At 39.7% G+C, this 19793-nt stretch overlaps 2 protein-coding genes and 1 pseudogene across 2 annotated transcripts; 1 reads left to right on the forward strand and 2 right to left on the reverse strand.

Moving 5' to 3' along the window:
• Nucleotides 1–3951: 3951 nt before the first annotated feature.
• Nucleotides 3952–5113, reverse strand: LOC148927495 (uncharacterized). The gene has a single exon (XM_089056363.1). It carries the CDS (start codon nucleotides 5111–5113, stop codon nucleotides 4094–4096), a length of 1020 nt encoding a protein of 339 aa, XP_088912489.1. The 3' UTR covers nucleotides 3952–4093.
• A 3644-nt stretch (nucleotides 5114–8757) lies between these two features.
• Nucleotides 8758–10331, forward strand: LOC125192762 (F-box protein SKIP2-like). Its single transcript, XM_048090403.2, has one exon. It carries the CDS (start codon nucleotides 8788–8790, stop codon nucleotides 10195–10197), a length of 1410 nt encoding a protein of 469 aa, XP_047946360.2. The 5' UTR covers nucleotides 8758–8787; the 3' UTR covers nucleotides 10198–10331.
• Nucleotides 10332–13575: 3244 nt separating this feature from the next.
• LOC125194859 (serine/threonine protein kinase OSK1-like) lies at nucleotides 13576–16785 on the reverse strand (annotated as a pseudogene).
• Nucleotides 16786–19793: the final 3008 nt, after the last annotated feature.

Here is a 19793-nt window from a genome sequence, read left to right on the forward strand (position 1 = left end):
AAATATTGAATGGTTATTTTAAATCATACTTCTTGTTAGCACTATCATACTTCTTGTTAAATTTCAGCATGTTGGAAAAAGGAATCATAAATGGCCGCCAACGTTGATTACAATAGAGTTCCTAAAACATTTAATAGTGTAGAGTTCCTAGTTGTAGCATTGTTCTGATACTCATTTATTGGTGTATTCAACGAGACTCAAATATCGCTAAAAATACTAGGGAGATGAGCATGTCAAAATATATAAGAAAACATACTCTCCACACTTTACATCAAAATGCCTATCCAATGTTTCTATACCTCTCTCAATTACCATGTTTAAGACATCGACTTTATCATGATCATAGTCTCGGTATGTATCATTAAACTAAAGCCGGTCATTTTGTATAGTAGAGTTTGTTAGTAACCTAACATATTTTCAACTATAACTTGTCATTTGTTATATTAGATTCTGTTAGTAACCTAGCATCTTTTCTCATATTAAATTCATAATCATCTTTTCTCATATTAATTCTGTTGGGCATGGGCCCTTGTTTGACTATGGTCAAGTTTAAGGGACTCATCCAAACGGTTGGGCTTCAAATAAATTTTTAGCGACGAATATGATTCGTCGACGTTGATTTAATTTGTTATGTACATGTACTTTTGATGAGTAAGAATAGTAACCATGACCTATATTATTTTACAGAGTCAACTACAAAATTGGCCTCTACGTATAATAAGTCGAACGCTAGAGGTACTCATATTTAAAAAAATACATTATAAGCCTCTACGTATGAGTATAATATCATTTGAGACCCTTTTCACTATTTTGAGTCTTTTATACCATTTTCCTCTCACTTTTAACCTAAATGAAATACCAAGGATGTTTTAGTCTTTCTCATTTTTATTACTATGTACCATATTTATTTTATATTAAAATATTATTTTCATTTAATCCATAAATATTGTAAATTTAATTAGATTGATAAATTAAAATACTTATAAATAGTTATTATAAGAATGATCTATGTTTTTATTTTATTTTAAACTAAATTAAAAACATAAATCATTCTTATAATAACTATTGAAAAGAAGTAAAATATTTTGGTTAAACTAAAATAAATCCTAATTTCTCAATTAGGTTAATATTAAAATTAAATAGAAGATGTTTAACTAAAATTTAAACATAAATCCTAATATTTTGACAATCCATCTTCTATTTAGTTTAACTAAAATAAAAACATAAATTATGATAACTATTGATAAGTATTTTAATTTATCAATCTAATTAAATTTATAATATTTATGGATTAAATGAAAACAATATTTTAATAAAAAATAAAAAATACATAGTAATAAAAATGAGAAAGACTAAAACATCCTTGGTATTTCATTTATGTTAAAAGTGAGGGGAAAAGGGTATAAAAGTCTCAAAATAGTAAAAAGGGGTCTGAAATGATATTATACCCATACGTAGAGGCTTACAATGCATTTTTTTTAAGACTATGTTTATCAGCAACCACCCAACCCAACCCAACCAGCCACTTTTTCAATATTTAATTTATTTCTATCTCCTCCACATCATCTTCCACATCATCAATATTTATCCAACCCAACCACCCACATTTTCATGGTTTATCAATGACCACCCCAACCACCCAACCACACTATTATATATTTATTTTTATATTATTTTTTAATAATATTATTAATACATGAAATACTTATTATTGTAAATTTATAGAAAAACGTAATAAATGACAAACTAAAAATTATAAAAACAAACAAAAAAAAATATACATTACAATAATTGAAATATAAAATTTAAAATACATAATTGGTGCTCATACATAAGATGAAAACTAGACATTCAATTGCAATTGCCGAATTTTGCCCATATATGCTCAACCAAATCGTCTCGCAGAGCTTTGTGAGCTTCTCTGTTTTGAAGTTGGGCTTTGTTTTTCATGTAAGAAGCTAGACTCGCAATTCTATTCGTAGAATATATGAAATCATTATTCGCATCTCCATCTCCATTCTCATGACTACTTTGTCCAAGTCGATCTTGAATAAATTCTGCTGGATCACAATAGTTCGAATATGTGCTTCTTTCGTCTTCCACTATCATATTGTGCAAGATTATGCAAGCAATCATTATCTTCCCCATAATATCACGATCCCAAATAAGACATGGACATTTGATAAAAGCAAAACGAGCTTGCAAAACACCAAAAGCTCGTTCAACATCTTTTCGCGCAGACTCTTGATGTCGAGCAAACAACTTGTGCCTCATCGTTTGTGGACCTGGTATAGATTTGACAAACGCCGCCCATTGAGGATATATGCCATCAGTGAGATAATATCCCATATTTTTTTCCTGGCCATTTACTATGTAATTGACCTTCGGTGCTCGACCTTCCAAAATATCATCAAAAACAGGAGATTGATCAAGCACATTAATATCATTTCTCGAACCTGGAGTTCCAAAAAAAGCATGCCATATCCACAAATCTTGAGATGCTACTGCTTCCAAGATGATTGTCGGATTCCCGCTTCTTCCGGCATATTGTCCAGCCCATGCAGTGGGACAATTCTTCCATTCCCAATGCATGCAGTCAATACTACCCAACATGCCTGGAAACCCACGTTGTTCTCCAATATGCAGAAGTCTTGCCAAGTCTTCTTCGGTGGGCTTTCGCAAGTACTCATCGCCGAAGTTAGAGATTACACCTTCAACGAACTTGATGAGAGATTTGCGAATGAGTTGTGCGCTCATTCTCAAATATTCGTCGTGCAAGTCGGCCGCCGCCCCGTAGGCCAACATCCTCATCGCTGCTGTACATTTCTGAATTGCAGACATACCAAGTCGACCGGTAGCATCACGCTTCTGCACAAAAAAGTTGTCGGTGTCGATGAGCTTGTTCATTATTTTTTCGAACAAAGGTTTTCGCATGCGATACCTTGTTCGAAAAATATCTGGAGGATAGATTGGATCTTCAGCAAAGTACTGCTCGAAAATAATATCATGACCCTCTTCGCGTTTCCTTTCAATGTATCTCCTTTTAGCTCTAGCCGTCTGGGTTGTAGGTTGTGAAGGCAAGGTTGTTGGCCAAATAGCTATATCCTCGATTAGTTGATCGAGTTGCTGATTTTGTTCAACAATTTTTTCTTCCCATTCATTGTCTTCAAGAAGATTGAAAGCTTCAAAATTAGAACTTGATGACATTTTTTAGGGAGAGTTGGCTCAATAATCGTGAGAGGATTTGTGTATAATTTTCTTGAAGCATATAAGTAAATATATAGAAGTAATTTGTTGAGCATAGGATTCCACTACTATCATTTGTGATCACATGGGTTGTCCTTGGATTCCACCACCACTTGTGATAGAAAATGACTTGTCATGTAATCATACTTTGATTTTCGTGATCACATGGGTTGTCATTGGATTCCACCCCCACTTGATAGAAAATGACTTGTCATATAGTCACACTTTGATTTTCGTGATCACATGGGTTATCATTGGATTCCACCACCACTTGTGATAGAAAATGCCTTGTCATGTAGCCATACTTTGATTTTCGTGATCACATGGGATGTCATTAGATTCCACCACCATTTGTGATAGAAAATGCCTTGTCATGTAGCCATACTTTGATTTTCGTGATCACATGGGTTATCATTGGATTCCACCACCACTTGTGATAGAAAATGCCTTGTCATGTAGCCATACTTTGATTTTCGTGATCACATGGGATGTCATTAGATTCCACCACCATTTGTGATAGAAAATGCCTTGTCATGTAGCCATACTTTGATTTTCGTGATCACATGGGTTGTCATTGGATTCCACCCCCACTTGATAGAAAATGACTTGTCATATAGTCACACTTTGATTTTCGTGATCACATGGGATGTCATTGGATTCCACCCCCACTTGTAATGTCATGTAGTCATACTTTGATTGAAGGGCTTATCACATAAACTGGAAATTACATAAGCAACATAAATTAAAGATTACATACTAAGCAACAGAAATTGAAGATTACACACTAAGCAACAGAAGTTGAAATTTGCATAATAAGAAACATACATTGAAAACAGATAAACTACGATCAATTCCCAAATAATTCTGCTATTAGATTGCGTTTCAACGTTTCTTCTTCTGGAGTTAAGTCCCTCCTAGCCATCAGCGGAGTAAGGATAGCTGCCTTGATGTTCCGTTCCTGAATATCACTAGCTGCTTTGATCTTCCGTTCTTGAATATCACATTCCCTTTCACGTGTAACTCTCATTTCACGCAGTGCTGCAGTGAAATCATTAGGGATTGTATATGAAGACGTTGCAACTTCTTTGCCTCTTCTTTTAGCCTTACTCTTAGCTTGATCTCTTCCGGTAGGACGCTGCAATGTTGAAGAACGACTCTCAGGAATGGAGTCAATTTGAGGTCCTCCTTCCTCACTAGTCCTCGACCTTTTTGAGCTCCCACGACTTTCTTCAAGACTATCTTCATCTGGCTGGAAACGCGTTGAACCAGTACTATTCAATTTCAATTCCCACTTAGGATTGTATCTCATCACCTCCTCAAACACCTTATGGTGAGTAAATTTTCTCTTACCATACAGTTGTTGAGCGGCTTTCTCAATGTCCTCTTTAGATTGGCCACTTGTAGCTCGATCATGTGCTTTTTTGTATGCAGCAATCCACTTTGTGACATTTGTGTTGAGTCGTTTGTAGCGTTGTCTCAATGACTCTAAACTTCTTTGTTGGCCCATTCCTGGATTTTCTTTTCTTGCTTCCTCATATTGATCAAGAACCTTTTGCCATAGATGGGCATTAGTTTGGTTGGTGCCAACAATTGCATCCCTGCTCACGAAACAATAAGCAGACATTAATGACATGTCTTCTTGCTCACTCCAATCATGTGGAGTGTTTGAAGCACTCAAGTTGGTTGGTGATATGACTTGGCTTGAATGTTGGTTTTGAAATGAATTTTGGAATTGATCAGAATTTGGAAAATCATCAAAACTAGGGAAATAATCTTGAGAAGGATTAAAATTTTGGGAAGGGTTGTAGTTTTGGGAAGGATAGAAATTTGGGGAATCGGAGAATATATTATTCTCATCATCATCCATAGTTAGCAACAAAGTAAGCTTAAAAATATGAAATTTTATCAAACAAGAAGATTATAGGAGGAGGAAAGAGATATTTTTTTTTGTGTGCAAACTATAGCAAATGTGGTCTCTATTTATAGAGGAAGAAAAATTATGAATTTTGATATAATTTTTATAATTTTATAATATTTTATATTAAAGATATATTAATTTAAAAGTATATATATATCAACCAATGAGATTGTGCCATTTGGCACAATCTCATTGGATGATGGAATGGAGACCGCCTGGTTGGTGTTTGGGTGGAGAGAGACCGTGGTCTACTTGAGATTGAGACAATATTATTGATTTTTTATTTTTTTTTTAAAGGTGGGGTGAGGTGGCGGTCGACCCACCCCACCGATAAACATAGTCTAAACATGGGTACTTCTAGCGTTCGACTTGTCATACGCAGAGGCCAATTTTGTAGATCACTTTATTTTATAAGAAAACATTAATTACTAGTAATTAGGATTAAAAAAATATAAAGACGTATATATGTGGTGATGGGCTGGCGCTTAAGAGTGTCCATTATAGTTGGCCGGGCCAAGCTAAAAAGTGTGGCCAGGCCACAAAATCGTGGCCGGGCCACCAACGCCCATGTTTTCTACTATAGAACATGCCCAAGCCATACAATCATTTATTTTTTCCATTTGTTTATATTTTAATTTTACTACAATAAAAATTGTTAGACTATAATAATTAAATAAAATGCATAATTTAATGAAAACTAAATCGAAAACCAAATCTTCGTTGTATTATAGAACGGGGTAAAATTATACAACGAAAATTGTTTTAAAACACTCAAAAAAACTAAAAAAAACACCGCCATCGCCGACTACTCGGTGTCATAATCGGAATCCGCCACTTCTTCTTCACCCGTTGCATCGTCACCGCCAACGCCATCACCGTCACCACCACCACCACCGCTCTGAGGTCCCGTCGCCGCCGTCGCCGTGTCCCCCCACCCCAACAACGTCCTCAGCCTCACTATAAGGTCGTAGTACATCCTCTTGGTAGGCGGGTCGGTCGACTTCTCATACAAGACCAGAGTGTCCTTGAGTTCCTTTATCATCTGCACCTCCAGGGTGTTTTTCAACGCCGCTCGGGCCGATCCAGGGGCGGATGCAGACGGGCCCGCAGCAGAGTGTTGGGAAGCAGCGGCGGAGCCAGATCTAGCGGCTCGGATTGCGGACTGTTGACCCAGGGGCCGTGGACGCCGGGATAGTGACGAGGGGGGCTCCTCCATAACCTCGTCGTTGAGGTCGAAGGTCCTTGAACCGCCGCTACTACTGCTATAGTTGCCGGCCCTGCTCCGTCTTGGACACCTCGGCCCAGAATCAGACGCGTTCTCGCAGATGGCTCTGAATTTTGGGGAGTCCCACAGAACGAAGAATTTTGCCCAGTAGGTAAACTTCTTGCCCTCTTGCACATTGAACAACTACATCGACAAGGATTTTACGTCGGCTTCGCTGCGGCCACTCTCAGCAGTGCGCAATTGGTTCTCGTATATACCAATGAACTTCCGGAGAGCTGTAGTGATCCTGCCGAACTTCTTCCGGATCTGATCAGGTGTACGGTCGACGCTCCCCGGCGGTTTGAATTGATTGTACACCACCAGGACTTTCCGCCAGAAGCATAAGTCGATCTGATCCGTGCCAACTATGGCATCTGTCGTCACTGCGTCCCATGACCTAGCAATAGCAACGGACTCATTGTCCGTGTACAGAAACCCCCGTCGACTACCATCGCCATCGCCTTCTCCGCCACCACCGCGGCCGCCTTCCTGCCCGCCGCCGCCATCGCCTCCTCCGCGACCGCCTTGCGCTGACCCTTCGCCTCGCCCGCCGCCGCCGCCGCCGCTTCTTCCACCACCTCCTCTCCCCGTTTCTACATGACCGGGCGTCGGGGTATCAGGCGACCCCATCAATTGTTCCCATGTGAATCTATCAGATTCATCAAGCGAAGATTGACTGCTCTAGAATGTGGAGGATTGGAATTGAGACGGGAAGTTTATCGCGGCCATGTTGGGTCGGTAGTCGCCCGTCCCCGGTTGGGTACGCCCCACATATCTCTGCTGATAAGCCGGGGACTGACCCCGGATTTGGGGTGTTTGTTGCCACGGCGCCGGCGATGACGGACTCCACATCTGGGATGGAGTAGGGGGGGGACTCGATCTCCAGTGTTGGGGAGGTGGAAAACTTCCGTGTCCCGAATCTCCATAGCCGGGGGAATTATCGTCTCCGCCTTGCATTTCACGAAAATTAAAATTGAAGGGAATAGGGTAAATTGTGTGTGAGAGTAGAGTAAAAATAAGAGTTGAATTTTAGGTATATATAGAATTATTTTCGAAAATTAAAAAAAAAAATTCAGAAAATAGGGGAGCCGTGGCCCGTGGCCGCTGCAATAGGAGCGCCGCGGCTCACGCCCAAGCGCCGCGGCGGGGCCACAATCTTGGCGCCCTCCCCCGCCACGACCGCTCATCCCATGCACTATAGGAGCCGCGGCCAGACCACGCCCGAGCCACGAGCCGCGGCTCTACTATAGTGGACACTCTAAGTGACCCAAACTAATTTTGAGTGTGTGACATCACCCCCAATTCGGCGCTCGGCAAAAATAGACTTCTAGTAGCAAATTAGCGGAAGACAATTTGCATAAACTATTTTTTTTTCCTAAATATTTAATTTTTGTTATGCTCTTAATTGTGAGATCCACAAATTTACCCTCGATATATTATTTTATTTACCCTTTTTAAATGAACGGCTGGAAATCAAAATCATGTCTTTTTCCCACTTCCTCAAATTATATTGTTTTGAAGCACACAAAAAATTATATCCACACAAAACTCCCAAAAAGAGAAGCATCAACTTTACATAGATGTACACTTACATAATATAAGTAGCACTAACATCTAAACGTGAATTTTGTTATACCTCCTTTTTTAAATGTGACTTATCTTGCATGTATAATATACAGACTATTGTATATAAAACAATTTATAGAGTATAATACAATTATACAAAGCTCAATTAGTAGAAGCAAATAAGTATTATCAAAACCGACACCTTTATTAACCCATTATTTCGAACTTTGGTGTGATGGTGGAAGAGATCTAGCCGTTCCATAATTTTTGTATGTAATCGATATTCTATTAGTATATTAGTACTATTTTAATATCATGACTATGCTTAACTTGATATTCATTATGTTGAAACTTGAAACTATACAAATTATGCACTGAACGTTAGTTTATCAATCCAAATAATAAACTTACGGTGTACTTTTTTTCAATCCAAATAGTATTAAACTATTAAAAATTTACGCCATTTAATAATTACAAAACTAGACCGAAAATCTACAAAATTGAATTGGAAGAGAAAAATATACTACCGTGCAAATAGATTCGAGTATCCAAATCGTCCACTACTAATTTAACTGAGCATCCCAAATATTTAAAAAGGATTTCACATTCAAAACCAGATTCTAGACAAAAAAAGAATTGATTTTCACCCTTTCATTCTCAAACAACCAAAACCAGAAAAAACAATTAAACAATTAAAACAACCATGCCCACAAATAAATAAAAAAATAAACGAGTGGGAATTGTATAAATTCAGATTTGCATTAGCTTTACTTTCAACGAAAAAAACAGAAAAATGGACATACTTTTTTGCGACGAGCTTCTCCAGGAAATCTTCCGCCGTCTTCCGCCTTCCTCCGCCGCAGCCGTCGCTCTCGTGTCGCGGCGATGGCGCCGCCTCCTCCGCTCCTCAACGACCTCCCTTTCCCTCAACTTCCCCCCTCCCTACAACCCCACCACTATCACTTCTTTCTCCTCCTTTCTTTATCACCACCCCTTTCTATCCTCCCTCTCTGCCTCCGCCGCCGCAGACGGCGGCGCCGGAGACCACCCTCTCCTCCTCTCCGTCGCCGCTTCCTGCCCGAATCTCCGTCACCTCCGCCTCTTTGGCCCGCCTGTATCTTCTCTATCTCTCTCTAATCTCTCAAAATCATTCCTTCATCTCTCTTCTCTCTCTGTTGCTGTTTTGAGGCCTTTTTCTCTCAATTGGCTGCCTTGTTTCAGCTCTTTGACACGCCTTTCCCTCTCTGTGAAAAACCCTTTACCGGAAATCGATGATTCCGAGCTCGGAAGCGTGAAAGATTCAATCTTTGATGTTGAATTGCGTTTGGAGAGCCTTAGCTTATCTGGGATTTCACAGATGGATTATGGGGTTGCCTATCTTTGGAGAAATTGCAAGAATGTTACAAAATTGGAGCTCAATTGCTGCGAGGGTTTAGGAGATTTCTCATCCTTTTCTGATTTCTTGAGGTTAGCTAGTGATCTTCAAGAACTGGAGTTGAGATCATGTAGAAGTGTAGCTAATCTTGTGCTGTTTAGTTTATCTGAGAATTGTGTCAATTTGAATTCTCTATTGATCTATGATGGAGGGAGCAGAGAGGGTTTGCTTCACTTTTTGAAACAGGGAAAGTGTAGTTTGAGGAGTCTTGATTTGAGGCTGCCTCTTGATCTTGATAACTCTCACATGCTTGCAATATCTGAGAATTTTCATTTTAGGGGCTTGATGAGTTTGAAGCTGCAAAGTTGTTGTTTTGTGACTGGGGAGGGGTTGAGGGCAGTGGGGAGGGCATTGAATGGGGCCCTCGAGGAGCTCTCGTTGATCAACTGTGACGTTGTAGTGAAAGAGCGCGGCTTGCTAACGACGTTAGGGCAAGATTTCAATGGGTTGAAGAGGTTGGACTTGTCTTACAATGGCATGTTGGTTGATAAGGAGGTTGTGTCAATGCTTGCCTCTTGTGATGGTTTGGTTGAGCTGAGGTTGAGGGGTTGTAGTAGGCTGAGTGATGCGGTTGCGGATGCGATGGTTAGGAGGTGTAAGCGGCTGCAGGTTGTCGATGTAGCCTGTTGCTGTGGGATTCGAGTGCAGGGAGTTGAGATCATCTTGCTCAACTCCCTGGGCTTGAGGCGAGTGGAGGTGGAGCGGAACAAGCTCTCGGAGGCTGCAATGGCACGGGTGGCGGATAGGTTTGTGGAGGTTGTGTGTTGATTTGGTTTGGTTGTTGAGGTTTTGAGGCAGTTCTCAATTTGATTGCCTTTTGGTTCAGTGTGTCAGTGTGTTTTGTTGTGTTGAAGGGAATAAAAGAATTTGTGGAAATAACATACTCCTACGTTGCCATCGCCTCTATTTTTTTTTTGTCAATGTTGTAGGTTGTGTTTGTCCTAACCATGGAATCCAGCTACTAGATATACTACTCCTTCCGTCGCGGCTAAGATGACACATTTCGTAGTTAACACATGATTTTAGGAGTTGTTAGGTAATTTGATTAATTGGATAAAGGAAGAGTGGGTGTAAGTATTAAATGGAGAGAGAAAAAGAGTTGAATATTTAATTGGAGAGACTTAAAAGTGGTTGCGTGTTAAAATTAAATTGTAATTCGGTTCCCGATTAGGAACTGGTCGGTTCCGGTTCTAATCGGTACCAATTTTATATAAAAAGTTGGAACTGGTACCGGAACCGGAACCGATTTTCCGGTTCCCGGTTCCTCAATTAACCGGCCGATTCCAGTTAACCGAGAACCAGGGAACCGTTTAAGCACCCCTATGCCAAACTAATTACCCCAAAATCTATTTAAAATCGTTTTTGTCATTTTCACGAATTTAAATAGTTGTTGGATTTTCCATCGGTGTTTAGTTTTGCGTTCTTCACTACATAACCCAATCCTCACTTATTTCTACTCTCATTAGGTACTTTTTTTTGTTACATTTTTACTATTATATTAGTCATAATAGTGTAGTGAAAATATAAATTATTTTTGAAAAGCATACCATATGGAGTATTAAGAAGGTGATAAGTTATTTGATAAGAAGAATTAATTTTTTCTTTTATCATAATAGCGATAACGGGCCTAGTGTAATATGGGCCTACGCGGTTTTTAAGCCCATTCACAGTCGGACATCAACAAATATACACACTCTTCTTAAAACTATAAAATATACAAAGTTTTCATTATCTCTGGGCCCAAAAATATTATGAATAGAAAGATGCTACATATATATTTAGAGAGTTATTCTAGACACATGTATTCTCTTTTATATACACAACATTCACCAATTTTTAGAAGCGTCGGTGGAATACTCCTATAGCTTATTTATCCAAACTCAAGTCATGAAGTGTTTATGATTCTTTCTTTGTAAAAGTTATACTATCATATATTTTTGATTGTCAGTTAAGTTCAACATTCATCACACCAATTCTTGATGTATGTTTATTTAAGGATGTTTAAAATGAAATAGTTCAGATAGTTCAACATCCATCATAATAAACTCTTATTGTTTAAAAGCTTTTAATGTAGAGTTTGCCGATAGGCTCTACCGCAACAATGTGAAAACGAGGCATGTCGTCGATCCCGGGATGAGGTCAACCCCCGGGTTCACTACATCTTCATCAACAACCCCTTGGGAGACTGATAACCCCTTTGGACCCACTGGTAAATCCACTTCGAGTGGATCAGTTGGTTCCACTGGATCCTTTGTTGGAACGAGTGTTGGGGCCTTCGGGTTCAACACGAGTGCTGGATCCTTCGGGGCCGGTACGACCATGGCGGGCTCTATGCCCAACATGTATTGATATGGATGTTTGTTGGAGGGGAGTGGTTTGGCCAGAATAATAGGGAAGTAGTTAGTGGGGAAATTCCAAGATTATCTCGCCTGATTAGTTAGTTCAAATTCTGAGATTTTATTGTTATTTTGAATTATTGTAGATTTGTTTAGCCGCCTATATAAGGTGGGTCAGTAGGAGTAGCTAATCATCTTGGAGAGATCAGTTTATTGGACGAGTTTTTCTCGTAGGCCTCCTTCATGAGGATTATGCATCTGCGAAGGATCTCCCTTTCCTGTTCTGCTATTCAGTTTCTGTCTATTCCAATTCAGTCAAATAAAGCCAAGATATTATTTCCAGATTCATTATTATTCTCTTAGGGTAGTTTATCAAGTCATATGTGGAGGAGTTTATTCCTCTAAAGCATTTCTGTAGAGCACGACTTGTGCTCATTCTTGTCAACAGCCTTTACTCCTAACATGTATGGTGGGGGCTCTATGCCCAGCCAAAGTGTTGGCTCCTTCACAGGCTACATGATGGGTATATTTCATGGACCAAGCTCGAGACCTATATCACCACGAATGATGCCACCCGCCGAGAAGCCACCAAAGTTTGGAGGATCAGACTACAAGAGGTTGCACCAAGAGATAATCAGATAATGACCATACCCTACTGTTTCCCATTAAATATGATTTCTAACACTACTTCAAGTAGCCAATAAGGACAAGTAACGAAAAAGTTATGAGCCATGCCAACCGAACGGATAAGGTAATTGCAAAAGAATAGTAAAATTTTCTAGCTTTTGTATATAAAGGGGAGGTAGAGTGTCAAGCCCAAGTAATTGCAATAACTGGTGGAACTGTATGGTGGCATTCCTCTTGAAAAGTTCGACATAACGGTGTTTAACTTTCCCACAATATATCAAAATTGTTTATAATCTTTTGAAGAAATGGAAAAGAAATTACAAAAGAATGAAGAAGCTGCGGTGAAGATTTAATTTTAAGTAAAGCTGGTTTGATTTAGATGTGATCTTGTTACTAGTCGGATATTCATTGTGAAACTGTGTACAGTATATAAGGTTGATGAAACTTTTGTCTTGATAAAGTTGGTGGATGCGTCTAGCCTATTGTCGTATGGGTTTGTTTCAACCTTCACCCGACTCGAATTCATGTGCAATATGGTTGGCTGCTCGGTACTGATTAGTGTGTTTTACTTGTCATACACCAAAAAAGGTGTACGATGTTATGAACCGTGCACACACCGACACTCCTACGAGCATCCACAATGGGGCGGGCATAGTCCGCTCTATACTAATTTATAGTCCTCACGTTAGCATTTTATAGTCTTACTCGTTCACAAGCAGTGGATTGATAATTTATGATGGGCCATCACCAAATTCAGAATAAGAAAATCTCACATCCTTACATATTGGCTTTCAATTCATTAAGTGCAATCAATTTCCATTCATCATACTCGAATTGCCAAACTTTTAGTCAATAAAGAGTATCAATAATGTTATTCTGCACATATATTGTGTGCACTTTATATCAGGTTTAACGTTATTTATGTTATTTGAGGTGAGTTACACGTATATAAAAGCAAAAAAGATTTAAAGTTTAGATCTATTTTCTAAACTAAAATGAAAAATTAAAAATATACTACTATTACACTGCACAAGTTTACAAATCCTAAAATCGAGTGCTTGTTTATAAATAACTAATACAAAGCGTAGTTATAATTTATGCTGTTTACAACACAAAATTAAATCCTAACAAATGGTTAGACTGCAACGTTAATATTATAAATCCTAGCTAATAAGTGGCTCAGTCACAAGCTTTTTGTCACAAGTAAACATAGTGATGAACTCAAGCCGCGCCATGATAAAGGCGCAGAAAAGGAGGCAGTTGCATTGTTCGACCGGTGGGTCAATAGTAGATAGTAAGTAACGGTAGCCTATAGCATATATAAGGCCATAATATAAGCAATTCATAACGTTAGGACTAAAATAACCCACAGAGTAGTTTACATACATCATTTTGAAGGCTGCTATGTAGTGAATGAATAAGCTGGCCTCTATCAAATCCTAACACAACAACTTGTTCAATGATCTCATCATCAATCTGCAACAATAATAATCAAACTGCATCAGCAAGTTTCTAATGTTAAAATCATAAGAATAGTTTGGAGTTTGGACAAAAAATTTAATTACCCTTGGTACATGTTGGGCTACATTGAGAGTTAAATAGGGAGGAATATTTAGTATGAACCAAGGGTGTTGTCGTATGCCACGAATCGTCAACCTCCTCGTAGGGTCGACCACAAGATTCTCTTAATCAAATCACGAGCTCCATTTAGACAACTGGTCCGGAAGCTATATCTTCCAGCCTAAAATTTATCAAAAACATTGTTAGTTCTATAAATTCTCTCTGCGTCGAACAATGAAAATTTGTAGTACATATACCTTAATTTTCTTGAAGATAATGAGAATGTTTATATCATCAAATGGAAGAGCCCCACAGAGAAGAGCATACAGAATAATACCGCAACTCCAAATATCGACTTCAGAGCATTCCCAATGGTCCGGCGATAACATTCGGCGATTTCATCGCCGATTTATCGCCGAATCATCGGCGCCCACTGTAGGCGCGATTCGGCGATTTTTCGGCATTTTTTTTTTTTTTTTTTTTTCAACGGCTATATTTCCAAAACTATATATAATTCCTCCTCCTCCTCCATTCATCCCACACAATCTCCATTCTCTCAATTTTTCAATCTCATTATCTCAATCTTCAATCTTCAATCTTCAAAATTATGAGTTCAAGTAGGAAACATTCCCGAAAAAGGTAAGGGCAAAGAGCCGAGTCCGCAGATTCCCAACCCCACTGATGAAACAAATCAGCAGTGGATGAACTCGTTGTTGTCGATGGGTTCTCCTCCCGGCCAATATCCATATGCGGGTCCGTCCCCATTGCAGACTCCTCCGGTGCGCAGACTTTCTCCGTACTTCCACTCTGCCCTCAGCATGCCCTCTCCAGTCGACGATGTGTATCGCCCCCAGATAGTCACATCGTTGTTCGACACCCCTGGATCAACCCCAGACGACGAAGGATCTCAGGACGCGACGTACACAACGGATCCGACACTCAGCACGGACGACTACGAGGTGGAAGAAACGCCCGCCGAGCCGCCTTCCAGGAGCAGGAAGGGGAAGGCGCCGACGTCGACGGCTGCGACTGATACGGCTTCCGATGAGAAGCCGAAGCGGGTAAGGACTACTTACACTCTGGAAGAGTCCGAGCTGATAGCCAACTGCTGGGCGGACACGACGCAGAACGCGGAGCGCAGCAACTACCAGACTGAGCTCATGTTCTGGGAGCGGGTTGTGGAGAAGTACACGAGCAACAAGACTGCCTCGATGAAGGACCATGGCAGCGAGGCGATCCGCCGGCATTGGGAGCGCCTCATGAGGGACTGCGGCCACTTCAACGGTATATACTCTAACTTGATGACGAACATGACGAGTGGCCAGAACGAGCACATGGTCCGAGATGAGGCCATGCAGAGGTATAATGGCCAGTACTTGTCGAAGGGCTTCAAGTATTGGAACATCTATGATAGGCTGAAGGATCTCCCTAAATTCCGGATGGGATGCACAGCGCGCTGCATGGGAAATCGGTGCGCTCGCGACTTAGCGGTGCAGAGAGTGAGGGAAGCGCGACCCCCATCGACTTGACTGGGGATGGTCCGCACGAGCGCCCTGTGGGAGCGAAGAAGGCGAAGGGGAGGCGGAAGGGGAAGGGCGCATCGTCGGATGCCCAGTCGGAACCCCAGTTCATACAACAAGCCACACTCTCTGCCAATGTCGCCAATCTGACGCAGCTATACACGCTGTACTTCACCGGCGGCGGAACCCCAGAAGAGAAGCAGTCCCTCTGGTCGACCATCCAAAATATGAAGATCCTGATGGGCCTCCCGCCGGACGCCCCTCCCTCTTAGTTTTTTAAATCTTTGTTTTTTATGGTTTTTTATTTGTAGTTTTTTTTTCTCGTTGTATTATATTTTCCAATGATTAATACAACGATGGATTGTTCATTATAAATCTATTTATTAAACACATTTGTAGGGAAAATTAAACAATATTAGTGATGATGTAAAAATGAAATGTTGAGTTAGGGAAAAATAAGGAAGAAACAAGGGAGAAACCATTGGAGCAGTTGGCTAAAAGTTGGCTAAAAATTGGGGATAAATTTTGGTGCTGATGTGGCAGGAGTTAGGGAGAAATAAGGGAGTTTTTAGGGAGAGCATTGGGAATGCTCTCAGGCCCATAAGGTTGTCCAAAAATAATCTCTGGTGTAGCATAGTTAGGGCTTCCACAAGCTGTTCTGAGAAGATTTCCATCTTTCGTAATATTGCTTAGTCCAAAATCAGCAATCTTCACATTGCCTTTTCCATCTAAAAGCAAATTCTCTGATTTAAGGTCGCGATGAACCACATTATTCACATGGCAATACTCCACTCCAACGATAATCTGCCACACAAATACAATCATTACTCATTACCACAATGTTTAGTGCTTAACATATCAAGAAAACACAACAAACCTGCCGAAAATAGTGTCTAGTTTCGTCTTCTTGCAACCTTTTCTTTTCTGTAATATAACCATAGAGCTCTCCTTTCATCATGGGGCTCCATGATCACATAGATATTCGTTGGTGTCTATATAACTTCATAGACACGGATCACGTGTGGATGCACGCACATTTGACCTATTTTTATTTCTCATCTCACTGCATAAATCAACTCACTCTTAGAAAAAACAAACACTTATGATCATAAAATTAGAGGCTAATGCAAACATAAATAAATGTTTTTACCCTTTTCTTGCTTCTCAGGGCTCTCCATCATCGCACGATTGATTTTAACGACAACATTCTGCCCAGTCCGAAGATGTTGTGCAATTTTCACTTTTGCAAAGGTGTCAATCCCAATCACTTCCCCAACTATGTAGTTCTTCTCAAGTGGATTTGCAGACTCCATATATCAAAAGAAACAATCACAATTACTACTCAACCTAATACTTCTCTTAATCAAATAATTAAGGAGAAATCGTGTTAAAAAAAAAACTCGCATGAATGCGTGAATTGATTTGAGAGCAGAGAGGTATGGATTAGCAAACTATTACATATATAAGTCGTATATATCTCATAATTATGTGAGTAAATCTTAATAGGATTATCTATGTAAATAAATATGTGTGAGAATTGATATGAGAATCACCGTGAATTGGTGATTGGAGAAACTTGTATTAATAGGTGTAAAATACATGATTTACAATAATTTCCCATGATTAAAGGAAATATAATTATAGGAAAGATCAAATAAATACTAATTACACTAATTAGAGATTAATCAACTATTTTCTTTATTATCCCCCCTCAAGCGTTGCGTGGGATGAAGGCACACGCACAGCTTGGACCTAAGAAACTCAAAAGCTGGCCGTGGAAGACTCTTGGTGAAGATGTCAGCAAGCTGAAGATGAGATGGGACAAACTGGGTAGTAAGTTTCCCTTAAGCTACAAGTTCTCGAACAAAATGATAATCCAGGTCAATATGTTTAGCTCGTTTATGAGCCACGGGATTTTGGCTAAGAAAGATAGCAATCTTATTGTCACAGAGGAGCTGAGGCCGAGAAGATGGAGAGGACTAAAGCTCATGAAGAAGATTTGAGAGTCAAACAATTTCAGCAGCAGTATTGGCCATAGCACGATATTCACTCTCACAACTAGAACGAGCAAAGGTTGGTTGTTTCTTGGGATTCCAAGAAACGAGATTTCCACCAAGAAAAGTCGAATATCCATATGTAGAGCGGCGAGTTTCAATGCAACTAGCCCAATCGGCATCTGAGTATCCAATAACGGAAGAGTCAATACGACGAGTGAAGGACATGCCGAAATGGATTGTTCCCTTGACATACCGAATGATACGTTTCAACGCTTGAAAATGATCATCTGTAGGAGACTGAAGGAACTAGCTGATAAGATTGACGAGTGATAATTAATTACTGAAGTGCCCCAACGAGAGACCTATAAAGAGTGAGATCCTGAAATGGGGAAACATCACGAACAAGAACTTCCCTTGCAGATAGGGGCGTCGCTACAGGCTTGGAGTCTAATAGCTCAGAAATCTTGAGAATATCATGAGCATATTTAGCCTGACCGATAAAAAGTCCATCGTGAGTGTAGGAAACTTCAAGACCAAGAAAGTAGTTGAGACGACCAAGATCTTTAATGACAAACTCCTTATGAATCTGAGATATGAACCTCTACAGCAAAGACTGATCATTACCAGTGACGATGATATCATCCACATAAACAAGGAGAAAGATGGTAGACGGCCCCCAATGAAAGTAGAATAATGACGAGTCTGCTTGACTCTGAGAGAACCCCATACTAAGAAAAAAAGTGTTGAATCTCTGAAACCAAGCCAGAGGGGCTTGACGAAGACCATATATGGCCTTTTTAAGCCGACAGACATGGTCTGGAATCCAAGGATCAACGAACCCGGGGGGTTGAGTCATGTAGACTAGTTTGTCAAGAACACTATTGAGAAAGGCGTTGGTCGGATCCAGACGGCGAAAACCTTTATACATACTGCTATAACCCAAGAAAATACAAGGGCGTCTCCGAGGGGAAAGCTTATCAGCTGCATAATCACGTAAATATAGAAAGACACGATAACCAAAAGGTTGAAAGAGTGCATAATATGGAGCAGAACCGAACAGAATTTCAAATGGCGATTGGTTTTGTAGCACATATGATGAGAGTCTGTTAATAATGCATACAGTTGTAGCAAATGCATCGAACTAGAAAGATGTCGGAGCATGAGAGTGAAACATCATAGAGAGGCATGTCTCAGTGACATGTCGATGTTTACGTTCTGCACGGCCGTTCTGTTGTGGCGTATATGTATGGACAAGACAAGCGGTGATGAATTCCATTTGCAGACATAAACTCACGAACTCGGGCATTAACAAATTCAGTGCCTCCATCACTCTGAAACACTTTGACAGTCCGAGAAAACTAATTGCAGACAAATTTATGGAAATGTAGTAATATGTCAAAAAAGTCTGATTTGGCTCGTAACGAATAAATCCAAGAAAATCTCGAGAAATCATCAACAAAAGGAACATAATACTTATAACCATCAGAAGTAGCAATGGGTGCATGACCCCAAAAATCACAATGAATTAGTTCAAGCACAAAAGTAGCACGTTTTTCATTAATAGCAAAAGGTAAACGTTTACTCTTAGCCAAGTGGCATGGCGAACAAACACTAGGATCTGGCAATAACAAAGAAATTGATAAATGCCCTAATTTATTCAATAAAGAAATGACATGAAATGGGACATGCCCCAGGCGCAAGTGCCATAAAGAAAAAACTAGCTTTCAAAGTTGTGCTGCGGAGAGCTGCAACTAAAGCTGGAACACCATGATCAAGTGTGGCTGGGTGCATTAATTGAACAAAGAAAGTTTCCAAAAATAGAAATGTGTTATCTTGGTTGGGATGGAGCGAGTAGTACGCATAAGAATTATCTAAGGTTATCCATAACTTTTCTGTTATTCATGTTTCATCATATATTTTTTGATAATCTTAAATTTCATACTCCCTCCGTTCCACAAAAGATGTCACACTTGTGGGACGGCACGAGATTTTAGGAGGTTTTGTTTTGTGTGTTAAATGGTGAGAGAAAATATAATTTTTATATTCATGTGAGAGAGAACTTTTTCCGAAAAGGAAAATGTGACATCTTTTGTGGGACAAACTAAAAAGGAAAGTGTGATATCTTTTGTGGGACGGAGGGAGTATATCTCAAAATTTGCATTATAATAATAAAATCAAAACATTATAGATGGTAGAATCAAAATAAGTGAATTTATTAAAAAAAAAAACTCAAGTTTCTTGGCCAAACTAATTACCCCAAAAGCTATTTAAAATCATTTTATCATTTTCACGAATTTAAATAATTGTTGAATTTTCCATCGGTG

The sequence above is a fragment of the Salvia hispanica genome, chromosome 4 (assembly GCF_029641045.1).
Source record: "Salvia hispanica isolate PSC_SH4W2 chromosome 4, Shi_PSC_v1, whole genome shotgun sequence".
NCBI lineage: Eukaryota > Viridiplantae > Streptophyta > Magnoliopsida > Lamiales > Lamiaceae > Salvia > Salvia hispanica.